This window comes from Bombus affinis, chromosome 8 (assembly GCF_024516045.1).
Source record: "Bombus affinis isolate iyBomAffi1 chromosome 8, iyBomAffi1.2, whole genome shotgun sequence".
NCBI classification, from domain to species: Eukaryota; Metazoa; Arthropoda; class Insecta; order Hymenoptera; family Apidae; genus Bombus; species Bombus affinis.
Genome location: NC_066351.1, coordinates 6,907,248 through 6,920,107, shown reverse-complemented (window position 1 = coordinate 6,920,107; position 12,860 = coordinate 6,907,248). Strand labels below are relative to the sequence as shown.

The window sequence follows — 12,860 nt, the reverse complement described above, 5'->3', positions numbered from 1 at the left end:
ATAAATGCATGGTGGCGCCTCTATCACCTAAAAATTTTGCCTCTTCATAGTACTACAATTTCCACTCTAATAGTATCAGCCTACACCCAGTGAAATCAGAAAATAGTGAGTCTATGTGAAAAAGTAAGAAAAAGGTGTAGTATATTTTTTCATCCGAGACTTTGTTTCCAAGAAAATCGAATTTAAGAATTTGACAAGGATATATAAATTTGCCTAATTCCGGACTGGACAAGGATAAATAATCGACAGAAGTTTAAACTACATGTGAAAATAAATAAAAAAAAAATAAAATAATATTTTTTCATAAGATACTTTCGTTTTTTCGAGGAAAATAGATTTGAAAATGATTATTGAGATTGAGATATCATGCGCGTGTATCAAACTATTTCTTAATTAAACATGTTTAAACTTTAGTTTCTTGAAAATGAGATTTTACAATATTAATATAATTATAATATATTATTGAATATGTATTATTGAAAAATATTATTGAATATTTTTGACTTATTGTCATATATATATTAACTAATAACCTCGTGCTGATTGTTTATTCATACCTAGTCGATACTTAGCCAAGTTAAAGTATATTTGACGAATTTTTAAACTCAAATGTTTCGAAAAAAGCGACATATGAAAAAATTTTACTCCATATCTTCGACATATTTTTTCACGTAGAATCATCCTCTGTCCGGTTGTTCTACGATTACCGTCTCACCCTATATATCATATTTTAATAGTATGTCTAAAGAAATATTATATAAAGAAATATAAAAATAATATGTGTAAATAAATATTGTTACATTAAATTGAGATACTTTTTTAAAAAAATGAATGTACAATTAATTCCACAAGTTGCATTTATAACATGCAGGGCGACCACGCATCAATATTTTAGAATTTGGAAGAAGTATAATATATTATACGAGTTAATATATTAGAAGAGTTAATTATATAACTCCAATTTATATAAATTAAAATAAATATATGTATGGATATATATCACTTAAGTCTGTGACATGTAGAATTAGTCTGACCATAAAACGTAGACATTGTTCCTGAAAAAAGGCGAACTTGTTATTAATTAAAATAATTAACAATTTATCACTTGAAATATTTAATATATTATTTACTTTTTACATAGATAATTCAGAGTAATAAACAAAAATGAAAAGAGTAATAACATTTTGCTTTTTGAAAAACGCAATTTTCCATTTCAATTGTAATTCCAAGCATTTGTAGAGTTTCGTCTCTGTGTTAAAAATATTTAATATATATAAAAATTATATAACTCCAATTTATATAAATTAAAATAAATATATGTATGGATATATATCACTTAAGTCTGTGACATGTAGAATTAGTCTGACCATAAAACGTAGACATTGTTCATGAAAAAAGGCGAACTTGTTATTAATTAAAATAATTAACAATTTATCACTTGAAATATTTAATATATTATTTACTTTTTACATAGATAATTCAGAGTAATAAACAAAAATGAAAAGAGTAATAACATTTTGCTTTTTGAAAAACGCAATTTTCCATTTCAATTGTAATTCCAAGCATTTGTAGAGTTTCGTCTCTGTGTTAAAAATATTTAATATATATAAAAATATACATTTTTTTATTTATTAAAATATACAAATTTATTTTTTACGTTTTTTTATAAAAATATTATAGAACAATTAATTATTATATTAATATAATTATTTACATTATTAAAATGATTTAATAAAAACATTTTACTGTTTATAATTTTTTGACATAAATTGCGATTGCAGCGTTCTATAGTAAGCGGCCGACTTGTAAAGCGCATCTATGACATTAGAGCGCCTCATCCCTATCATGAGAGTTACTAAACTTGTGACATGTCTATACAGTCTTCTATAATGCGATACTATTAGTACGATTCATCTTCTGACTGACGAACAGTAAATAAGTACTTACTTATAGTTTTAACTTTCTTTGCTAATGATATTAACATTTTTAAAATGATAAATTCTCCTGAGTCCGAAAAAAATAAACCGATAGATTCCGAGCAAAGTTGTTCAGAAAGTTCTGAAGAAAATAAAGATGACAATGAATCTGAAAAATCGTTGAAAACAAGAGGTTTGTCGATTACAAAAAGATAAACAATCTATGTATTTAGAATCAAGATTTAATAAATAAATTAAATAACTTTTCTATACATTATTACATTGCAGACAGTGTAAAATCAAGTGATAGTGATGGAGAAGCAAGCCCAGCTCCTAAAGAAAATAACAGTGGTTCTGCTTCAGAAGCAGACAATGAAACAAAAAAGTCAAAACCACTAATAGATTCTGATTCAGAAAGTGAGCCAGGAGATAAACAAACTTTAGCTCCAACAGCAGATGCCCTTTTTGGAGATGCTAGTGATATTAGTACAGATGATGAAAAGGACAAAGAAGATGAAAAGAAAGAAAAAAGCAAAAGTAGAAGTAGAAGTACAAGTAGAAGCAGAAGTAGAAGTAGAAGTAGAAGTAGAAGTAAAAGTAGAAGCAGAAGCAGAAGTAAAAGTAGGAGCAGAAGTAGAAGCCCAGAGAGATCTGATAGTGGTGGTGAAGGCCCTAGTCAAGCTGTTATTGAAGATGTATGTATAAAATAATAATTATAAATATATTAATATTTTAATAATAATTATTATAATTATATTAATATTTAATAATAATTATTATAATTATATTAATATTTTAATAATAATTAAAAATATAATAATTATAAAAATAAAAATTATAATTAAAAGATTCTTCACAAGCAAAGGATATTTACAATTTATTACTTTTAGGATGTAGATAAAGAAAAAGAAGAAGAACCAGAACCTCCACCAGAGACAAGAATTGATGTAGAAATCCCAAAAATCAGTACAGATTTAGGTCGTGAAATTCATTTTGTAAAACTTCCAAATTTCCTTTCAGTGGAAACACGACCATTTGATACAGAAACATATGAAGATGAAATTGATGAAGAAGAAACTTTAGATGAGGAAGGTCGAGCTAGGTTGAAATTAAAAGTAGAAAATACTCTTCGTTGGAAAGAAACTTTTGATGAACAGGGTAAAGTTATCAAAGAAAGTAATGCCAGATTTGTAAAATGGTCTGATGGCAGCATGTCTCTACACCTTGGCTCTGAGATTTTTGATGTATATAAACAACCACTTCAGGGTGATCATAATCACCTCTATATTCGGCAAGGAACTGGTCTTCAAGGACAAGCAGTGTTTAGAACAAAATTGACATTCCGTCCACATTCTACAGAATCCTTCACTCATAGAAAAATGACAATGTCTTTAGCAGATAGATCACAAAAAACTTCTGGTATAAAAGTATTATCTCAAGTAGGAACCAATCCAGATCAAAATAGATATGAAATGATTAAGGTAAATTATGTTTGTTTAATTTCATTTTATCATGAAATTTGTGTATAACACAGCACTTAGATCTATTATTATATAGAAAGAGGAAGAGAAATTGCGCATGGCAATGCGAGTTCAAAGCAAAACAAAGAAAAGTACTGCAGGTAGAGGAACCACTGGAAGATCTGTTGGTGCATATGGAGCTGATGCTTATCACGATGATGGTTCAGACGATGAGGGTGCTATTTCTCTTGCAGCAATTAAGAATAAATATAAGAAAGGAATGAATATTCCTGTTAAAGGTAAGTTATACTTGACTTACTTAAATAAAATAAATAAATTACTTAAAAGACATTGATTAAAAAGTATTTGTATATTTTCATATTTTCAGCATCAAATATATATTCATCAGATGAAGAAGGTTCAGACTTCGAAACATTGAGACCAAAAAAAAATATCAAAGGAAAGGTTCTCAAAGATTCAGACGAAGAATCGAATTCTAGGAGCGCTTCAGAAAGTGGAAGAGAAGATGATAACCAGGCTGATAATACCAGTGATTAAAATGTTACTGTTTTACTAAAATATACATATATACTTTATAATATAAATGTAATACTTTGTAATATAAATGAATAAATTAATATTTTTTTTTATATAATAAAATTAGAATCAATTACCTTTTCCCACTAACATACAATAACATAAATTGACAGATAAATTAATAAATAAATGTAATATTTAACATATTTTTATATCATGTAATCTAAAAACTCACAAACCTTCTATTAATTTGCATATCATATATAAAATATGTAACGTTTTTTGTTATTAAAAAATTTCACTTTTTGATTTAAGTATGAAGAGATGATACTTTTATTCATAATTTGAAGTGATTAAACTAAAGAAACATTAATGAGTGAGTGGATATTATATGATGAAATATATAGATAATAAGATCATAAGTATGTAATAGTAATCATTGAAAATAAAATCAAACATGTTAAAAGTTATTTAACTAACCAGTTATTGTAATGACATATATATATATAATAATTCATGCAGCTTTAACTTCGTGCCGCATATTTTATCTTGACTTCATATCTACTTTTATTAATTTACGCATGACCAAATAATAGGAAGATATGGTATTCTGAGGTAGTGGTTGTCAACGTAGAATAAGCACAACATATAAATATTCCGTTTTTACAAAATTGAAGATACAAAAATATCGACAAGTATCGGATAGAAAGATAAGCAATGTTTTTTGTCACGTTCCGCGACCTGCACGATCTGTAGCGCGAAAATAAAATTGATAATTTCTTTCAAATCAAGGTAATTTAAAACGTTTATTTAAAACCGTGTTTACAGTATTTGAAATGAAAGATACTTAAAGCCGCTAAAAGCTATATCTTGCGAAAACTTATCTAATTATACTTTATATTTGCCTTTTCAAATCAAGGTAATTTAAAACGTTTATTTAAAACCGTGTTTACAGTATTTGAAATGAAAGATACTTAAAGCCGCTAAAAGCTATATCTTGCGAAAACTTATCTAATTATACTTTATATTTGCCTAATTATGTTTTTATAACGATATTAAGACAACTTAAATTTTAAACAAGGTCGGCAGTTGAACAAATGTTGGGGATCTTCCCAAACATTTTCAAAAGACATTTTTTCATCTCCGACAGATATAAATAAGTGTAACGACTCAGAGAAGTCAGTAAGAATATTTACCGTTCTTCTATCGAGTATATTAGTTACCATTTATCTATCAAATATTATGAATTATTAATTAATTCGAAGAGTTAGTTATCATTTTGTCTATCGAAGAGTAAGTTATCATCTTGTCAACCGAAGAATTTTATATCCATCAGTCTGTCAGTTAATTGTCAATATCGAAATCGAGTAAGATTTGAATAAATCATTACATATTGTTAATTTACTTTTCGAACAATTTTAATCCTCTCCCATGCGAGTATTCCCGCACATAGCAGGTTAGCCTAAAGTGGAACTTATTGCCAGTTGCATTAAACGTCAGTTAACGCTACCTTCTCGTCGGTAACTAGATAGAATGTAACATTTTAATTCTGTCAATTTCAATTGGTGAATTTTGAGAAACTCCTAAAATTTTCTAAATTGCAGAGTGAGGGAAAACCATTGATTTGTTTCAGGATCTGTATTTCTATAACTGTAACGCATAATTTTATAAAATATTAGATTTATACTAAAAATATTGCAAATGTTTTAATACCATCTTAGTTTTTCGTTAAATTATATTATAAATTTCAATGTGCATATTTGAAACGGTGTAAAAGTTTATCTACATAAACAATTGGTAGCACTGATAGGAACACAGTGCAATACAGCGACCTGTATTGCAAAAGCATTTTTATCGTATGAATTACTGTTCTTGTGATTGAGAGTTATTATTGTAAGTGTAATTTGTGAGTATAATTCCTGTTTTGATTAATGGTATTATCTAATCATGTGATGCACACTTCTAAATACCTATATATAAATATATAAAAACTAATGAGATTCATTTAAGAAGTATTATTTTTTACAAATAAATTATAAAGTAATGGCATGAGTTCTATTAATTATATTTCTGTATCATTATATATATAATTTTACCCTTAGGTTATTTGATCATGTGATTTCATATATATTAAGTATTTTCACATAATTTTTGCAGCTTATATTCATTTAATTATTAATATGAATATAAAATGTAAAAATTAATTTATATAATGTTTGCTTATTAATATTAAAGAGTTAATATTAACTCTTTGTCGTTGTAAGGAAGTTTTAGATCCAATTACAAAATTTTTATTTCAACAAAAAATGATTTGAAATATAATTTTAATGATTTTAGTATTATAACAATTGAAACTTATTAAAAAAAAATTGGCCTACTTATGTATTGTTAACGAAGTTAATCATTTCATTACTTATAATTGAACTATTGGTTTAAGGCAATTTAACTTATTTTCTACTATGCGTGATGTAGTATAACCTTAAAACTTCTCTATTTTCCAGAAGAAATTTAAAATATTTTCTACAAGTTCTTTTATGTTTATTCAATTTAAGGATTTGTACAGGAATTGTGATTTTCTTCATTTTACAGTCATTTTATATTAATATACAGGTATTAAAAAATCTTTTTCTAATATTTTATATTAATTAAATTTGTTGTGTATTAAAGGAGATCAAAATATATTCTATAATAAATACTAAGTAACAGAATATTTCGTTTTAATTTAATATTTTATGTAGCTTTCTTGAATAAATTTTATATTAAATTATGTATAATATTCAATTAATAATTATTAATAAATAAATAATAAGCAATAAAAATGATTTTAGGTTTTTATACGATGGTTGCCCACACTGTGCTTCTTGACTTTACAGTACCATCAAATGTAATAGTAGATGTGGAGAAACGATCCAATCTAAAAATAGCAATTGCTAATGTCCTTCAAGAACACTTTGCTAGTCTGAAGCCATTAACTGAATCAAGCATTGATGGAAGCTTTTTAGTTTTATATACAGGTCCCAAAGGTAGTCTAATTACAGTTCGAGGATATACTGAAGGCTTAATCACTGTTAACATTGAATATTATAAGAGAGATGAAGAAGAAGCACTTTTGGATTTTGAGGTACAGTTCTTTATATTAATTAAAGTAATTGTTTTGCAATACATAGTTGCAAATTTCATAATATTTAATTGCCTCTCATGAATATCAAGTACAAAATCAGCTTTTGTATCTCTCAAACATGGGGTCATTACAAGGTACATCTTGTTACATATGATATATCATAATAATGACTGTGCTAAAGATGTCCTCAAAAAGATTTGTTCAATATGAAAAACGTGAAGATTTTTGCATTCGTTAAACCGTGATTTTTCGTTTGCCGATTTTTGCCGCTGAACGCTAAAATTGCAAGATAAACGTATTGTAAAATCATCTCGTTTGACGAATAGTATTATAGAAATAAGTAAAAATTTTACTATATGCGGAAGAAACACGCATAACAAAGAAGACCTTGTAGCAGTGGCGATACCTGGAAGCGGACGTTGCGATGGCTCTGAACAGCCAACGCAGTAAGCGCCTGCCACCAGTAAGGCGAGGAACCATATATGACCTCTATCTGACACTATCAGGTAGAAACCACTCCCCAATTAGTTCCTATTAGTTTATCTATAGCACTTTAAAAATGTGCGAATCGTTTCCGTTGCACTCTAAAGACAACAGCTTCGGTCGATTACTTTTTTTCCGGTCAACGTGTATTTTCCTCCCGCCCCACCCCGTCGGTATTACTTTTTAGTTTTTCCGCAAAGGGAAAATGACTTGATTCATACGTAAAAAAAGAGGGTTGTTACGATTGGTGTAACAAGATAGTTTCTGTTTTTTTTTTATTCGTCGGTTCGCTTGTCGCGGCCACCTTTAGTTGGCCAGAGAATTGGAGACGGCGTTGCAGGCGGCAGTAGCCTCTACGCGTTCGCACTCGCTTACACCGATTAAACGCGGCGGACCTTTTGAGAGATACTTTCCTACCGCCGGTGAGTTTTTTATTTATTATTCTGTTTACGGTATAAGCGGAGTATTTTATCCGCAAGATTTTTCATTTCATCATGCGTCGTTAACGAAAAATGCTTTCGATTCATTTCCTCGGTTCTATATAATTTACTTTCCTATACTAATCATTCTTTTCATTATTCATCGTGCGGAGGTAATATCGATTACTTAATTGTTATTCATTTATTACCAACAAGTATTTTCATTTCTATATGCATCTTTTATTTTCTTCCTTCAATAAAAAACACATTTGAACTATTTTATCTTTGGTTGATCAGTTTCTTTGTTACAGTTTATATCTAAACATAATGAGTTGTTTAAAAAAAGGCAGTAAATATCAAAAATCAATTTTGTGATCTTAAATGATTTTAACAGCTATAATTCTGTGGGACTTTATATTTTTATAAATATGTTGAGTGAATAGTATTCTTTATTTCTTCGATTTACATGCTATATCAAATATACATGAAACTAATAAACATAAATAATATGATAGATTTAGTAATCCACATGTGACACTCCTAAATCTTCAATATTTTTATTCTTTTTAATTTTAGTTTTAATATAAGAATCTTTGTTCTATGAGATTTATGCTTTGCATTGCATGCATCTATTAAATGCTTTCTTATGCAATTACTTATATTCTGTAAACTTTCAGTATGATAATAAAATTATTTCCTTTTTTAAGATGACAGACTACTTGAATATGACATTGACAAGCTGGTTTTTGAAGCTCGTTCTCCCTATCAAAAAGTGCAAATTGTTCATTCAAAATCACTGGGAAATCTATTGGTTCTTGATGAATTACAAAGTAAGAACAAATCCTATATTTTCAAAGCAATTTAAAAATATATTTAAAATCAGAACATCCCTAAAATTAAATCTCGCAATCTTTAGATATATCTGAAGCAGATCTGATATATACAGAAACTTTGATGCAACGTGGTAAAGAAAATTACACAGGGAAAGAAATAGTTATTTTAGGAGGAGGAGATGGTGGTTTACTTTGGGAATTGCTTAAGGAGAAACCAAAATTCATAACCATGCTAGAGGTATGACAGACTAAAATTGCAGAAGTTGTATTATTACATGTATTAGTAAATTGCTTTACCAAAGAGAATTAATTTTCTTTTATTAGATTGATGATGTTGTAATAAAAGCCTGCAGTCAACACATGAGAAGCATATGTGGAAACTGTTTGGATAAAAGAAAGGGAGAAAATTATGAGGTAAATTTTATAAAAGCAAGATTCATTTCTTCAGCTACAAGTAAAATTACTAGAATTTTTTATGGAAGATTGAAAACTTGTAGATTATTGTTGGAGATTGTGTAAAAACTCTAGCACACATGATTGAAGAAGGCAGACAATTTGATTACGTTTTCGGTGATCTCACAGACATACCAATTAGCCCAACCCCACATGGGGATGCATGGGATTTTATTAGACTAATCTTAAACTCTTCAATGAAAGTTCTAAAGTCTACAGGAAAATTTATGACTCATGTATGTATAAACATGTTAAATAATTTACATTTCTGCAATAAAAATTAACACCTGTTTATATAAGTAATTTTCTATTTTATTCTTTAGGGAAATGGAGCATCTTGTCCAGAATCACTAGAAATGTATGAACAAGTTCTTTCGCAGCTCTGTGTACCCATAGCTTTTACCAAAGATAGTGCTTTTGTACCCTCTTTCTTCGAAGATTGGGTCTTCTATCAAGTATCGTTAAAATGATGGATTAAACCTATTGTATTGAGGTTTCAAGTGAGGTATTTTTACAATCCATTTTCTCTCTTATGACCCAAATTCGACCCTAGTCGCAAATCTTCTGTTAACAAATCGGTTCCTGAAAGAGATGATCCTGATGCTGGACATGAAATCCCAATTGACACTACTACGCTGGCGTCTGTACATACAAAAGGTGGTGGTTATTTGTATTTATTTGTTTGTTTAGTAATTAATAAACTATACAACGGTGCTCAATTATTTTTTCTACTAACTGTCAATAATCAAACTAAGTTACCCAATAGTTTATTACAAATAAATTCAAAAGCAATACAAACACATTACTGTACAAATAACTTTAATAAAACAGAGATGAAATTACATGAAATTTTAATGACACATATATAAACATACTTTTTATTAACACGTCTTGAATGTTTTTAAAATTTTAAAATTGTATTTATTGATATTTACTAAATAAATAATATTTTGTAGATGTACATAAAAACACGAAATACTGCATGAGGTATAATATGCATCAGTAATAAAAAGTTAAGGAATATACATAGAACTATCATCTAGCTAAAAAACTGATTTTATTTTATATTAATTATTTTTAAACTAAAAATATCATGTTATGTTTTGCAAAATTTTTAATAAAAATATAATTATATATATATAATAAATTAATAAAATATTTAATCATTGGTGGATAAAGAGATATAAATTATAACTATAAATATTGATTATAAGTTGATAAATACTATTAACCAATCTAAAAGATTATTTTCTTATTAATGTTACATTAATAACATACCCACGTATTTAACGTATATATTATTTTAATATATTATTTTAATATCACTGTTTATGTATGTTATGTATGTAAAATAATATTAAAATATTCCTTTTCTTCCTTTATTAATGATAAAATTATGATTAACAATTAAAAATATTTATAACTAGTAGCCCCTCAATATTAATGAAAGTACAAACTTATTTACTAATAGTATTACTGATCTTTAGCTACTAAAAAGAATATCTTGTAATTAATTATTATTAATACATATAAATAAATAAGGTGAAATACAAAGTAATCAAGTATAGTAAAAAATTGTTCCCAATTTGAGATTTTCTACCTTATGAAAAATTAAAGATAAATATATTGTGAAAACAATACGCTGAACAAGTTGCTTAGCTAAATACAATTTTCATGTTTCTAAGTGGAACTTTGCACAAACATAAGCATCTGATATTTCAGGTAACTTTTCCACTTCATGAATAGTTGGTTCTATTTCTGTCTCTAGAAGTATTTCATCCAACCACTGTTGAACTTGCTCTGTGTGTCTATGAGAATTATGTTGTTCTTCTATGACATTACTCCTTGAATTTCTATAATTTTTTGCCATTTCCTGGTCATTAGTATCTTCAGTAGTCTGAAGATTGAAATCATTTTTATTTGATTCTGTTTCTATCTTTGAAGAATAGTTAACACTTTTTTCAGAATCCTTTTCTTGAGGATCAGAAATATGACTGGAATTTCCTGATAAATTTATTATATTAGACGATTTCAATTCAGTAGAACCATCATCTATGTTTTCATCTTCTGTCATACAAGAAAATTCAGTTTTTGTATTAGAAGGAATAACTCCCGTATTCTTGATAGATTTATCAAAGCAGACATAATCTTTATTTATATCTTGATATTCTTCTATTTTATATGGTTCTAAATCAGTTACAGCTGTTGTATTAGATCCTATGAGCTCTATTCTTCCAAATTGTTTAATTTGTTCTTCCAAAGCATGTCTGTCATTTAATATTGCTATAGATGGAGGAAGAATTTCCTGACTGGATAATGCCAAAGATATTTGTTGCCTATAAATTGCTTCTGATTGTCGTAGAAGTTGCTTTTCTCTAGCATACAGTGTTTGTGCCAATTGAGCAAAACATATTTTTACTTCCTCTTGGACCTCAAAATTAATTGCATTGTTTTAATTATGACACTTATCATGTAACACCAACTAACTAACAAAATGTAAAATATTTACAAAATAAGATGTAACTCTATATAAATATCATTAATGTTTTTAAAGAGATAAAAAAACATTTGTATATACATAAATGAGAAATGAAGCTAAAAATAAAAAAAAATACACTCTATCAAATAATTAAATTATATATAATAATTTAAATAGTAACAGTTCAGAGGTCATAACCTCAAAATAGTAATTATATAAATATAATTATCAAATGAAACATATACAGAAAAAATTACCTGAAGAAATTGTTTCTCTAAAAATGTTCTTTTGTTAGCTATTAATCTTATTCTGACAAGATGATTGTCATTGTCAGTATTTTCTTCATTTTTTTCTATCATGATATTTATTTATGTATTGTATTTACTAAAATAATTTTACAATGTAACTTTATTAGCAACACCACAAACAATTGATGTTATTGAACAGTTAATTAATTTTTTAGTAAAAACATCACTTCAATACACTCCTAAAAACTACTTACAAGGAATTCCACTTCTAATTATTTTGCACTCGTTAGATTAGCTGCGCTGCCATCTTGATATTTGAAAGAATCTTATTTTTCTTTAACGGAAGTAAAGTGTTAAAAGTGACAATTATTACATATAACATAAATATTTTTAAAAATACATCACTGAAAATTAAGAAAAGAAGGTATATAACAATGAAACATAAGGAAACTTCGTATACTACTATACATATATCCTTACTATACTTTACATATATCATGGTTTTTTCATTTCCATGGAAGCATACATATATAATTATATATTTCATAAAATAAATATATAGTATAATTTTTATATTGCTAAAAATAACAACATATAAAAGTTATAGATATGTATATATATTATACTAACAAAAACCAAATAACTTTTTAATAATTAACTTTATTTACCAAAAATGTTACCATACAGATTCTTTTTCTTAATTTTTCTTTCTTCATATGAATGAAATTCTTATTTAGCATGTTACATTTTCTAAGAGAGAAACATGCGTAACATATATAACTACAATAGATACTATCAAAATAACTAGTTATAATAATTTTCAACTAAATATACCGTGAATTTTACCAAAACAATTTTTAAATAATTTTCGACTTAATTATATATATATTAATAATTATCTTTTTCCTATT

General features: G+C 27.0%; 3 protein-coding genes and 1 long non-coding RNA gene across 5 annotated transcripts; 2 read left to right on the top strand and 2 right to left on the bottom strand.

Moving 5' to 3' along the window:
* Positions 1-36: 36 nt before the first annotated feature.
* Positions 37-6,824, top strand: LOC126919867 (another transcription unit protein). Its single transcript, XM_050729517.1, has 8 exons — positions 37-134; positions 1,782-2,109; positions 2,205-2,611; positions 2,807-3,397; positions 3,474-3,675; positions 3,765-4,705; positions 6,415-6,523; positions 6,742-6,824. Exons 2-6 carry the CDS (start codon positions 1,992-1,994, stop codon positions 3,932-3,934), a joined length of 1,488 nt encoding a protein of 495 aa, XP_050585474.1. The 5' UTR covers positions 37-134; positions 1,782-1,991; the 3' UTR covers positions 3,935-4,705; positions 6,415-6,523; positions 6,742-6,824.
* Positions 6,825-7,077: 253 nt separating this feature from the next.
* On the bottom strand, positions 7,078-7,586 carry LOC126919904 (uncharacterized). Its single transcript, XR_007711810.1, has 2 exons — positions 7,441-7,586; positions 7,078-7,310 (listed from the first exon to the last, which is right to left on the bottom strand). It is a non-coding gene; the product is annotated as an uncharacterized LOC126919904 (long non-coding RNA).
* LOC126919886 (spermine synthase) lies at positions 7,436-9,936 on the top strand. The gene is made up of 6 exons (XM_050729560.1): positions 7,436-7,540; positions 8,644-8,766; positions 8,853-9,007; positions 9,094-9,183; positions 9,267-9,458; positions 9,546-9,936. Exons 1-6 carry the CDS (start codon positions 7,459-7,461, stop codon positions 9,690-9,692), a joined length of 789 nt encoding a protein of 262 aa, XP_050585517.1. The 5' UTR covers positions 7,436-7,458; the 3' UTR covers positions 9,693-9,936.
* Positions 9,937-10,587: 651 nt separating this feature from the next.
* On the bottom strand, positions 10,588-12,368 carry LOC126919883 (uncharacterized). 2 transcript variants are annotated; one of them, XM_050729556.1, is made up of 3 exons: positions 12,204-12,368; positions 11,959-12,085; positions 10,588-11,653 (listed from the first exon to the last, which is right to left on the bottom strand). In XM_050729556.1, the coding sequence occupies exons 2-3, from the start codon at positions 12,058-12,060 to the stop codon at positions 10,895-10,897; spliced, it is 861 nt and encodes a 286-aa protein (XP_050585513.1). In that variant the 5' UTR covers positions 12,061-12,085; positions 12,204-12,368; the 3' UTR covers positions 10,588-10,894. The 2 variants fall into 2 exon arrangements, with proteins under 2 accessions (XP_050585513.1, XP_050585512.1); XM_050729555.1 differs by having other exon boundaries at positions 11,959-12,366.
* Between the last annotated feature and the right edge of the window lie 492 nt (positions 12,369-12,860).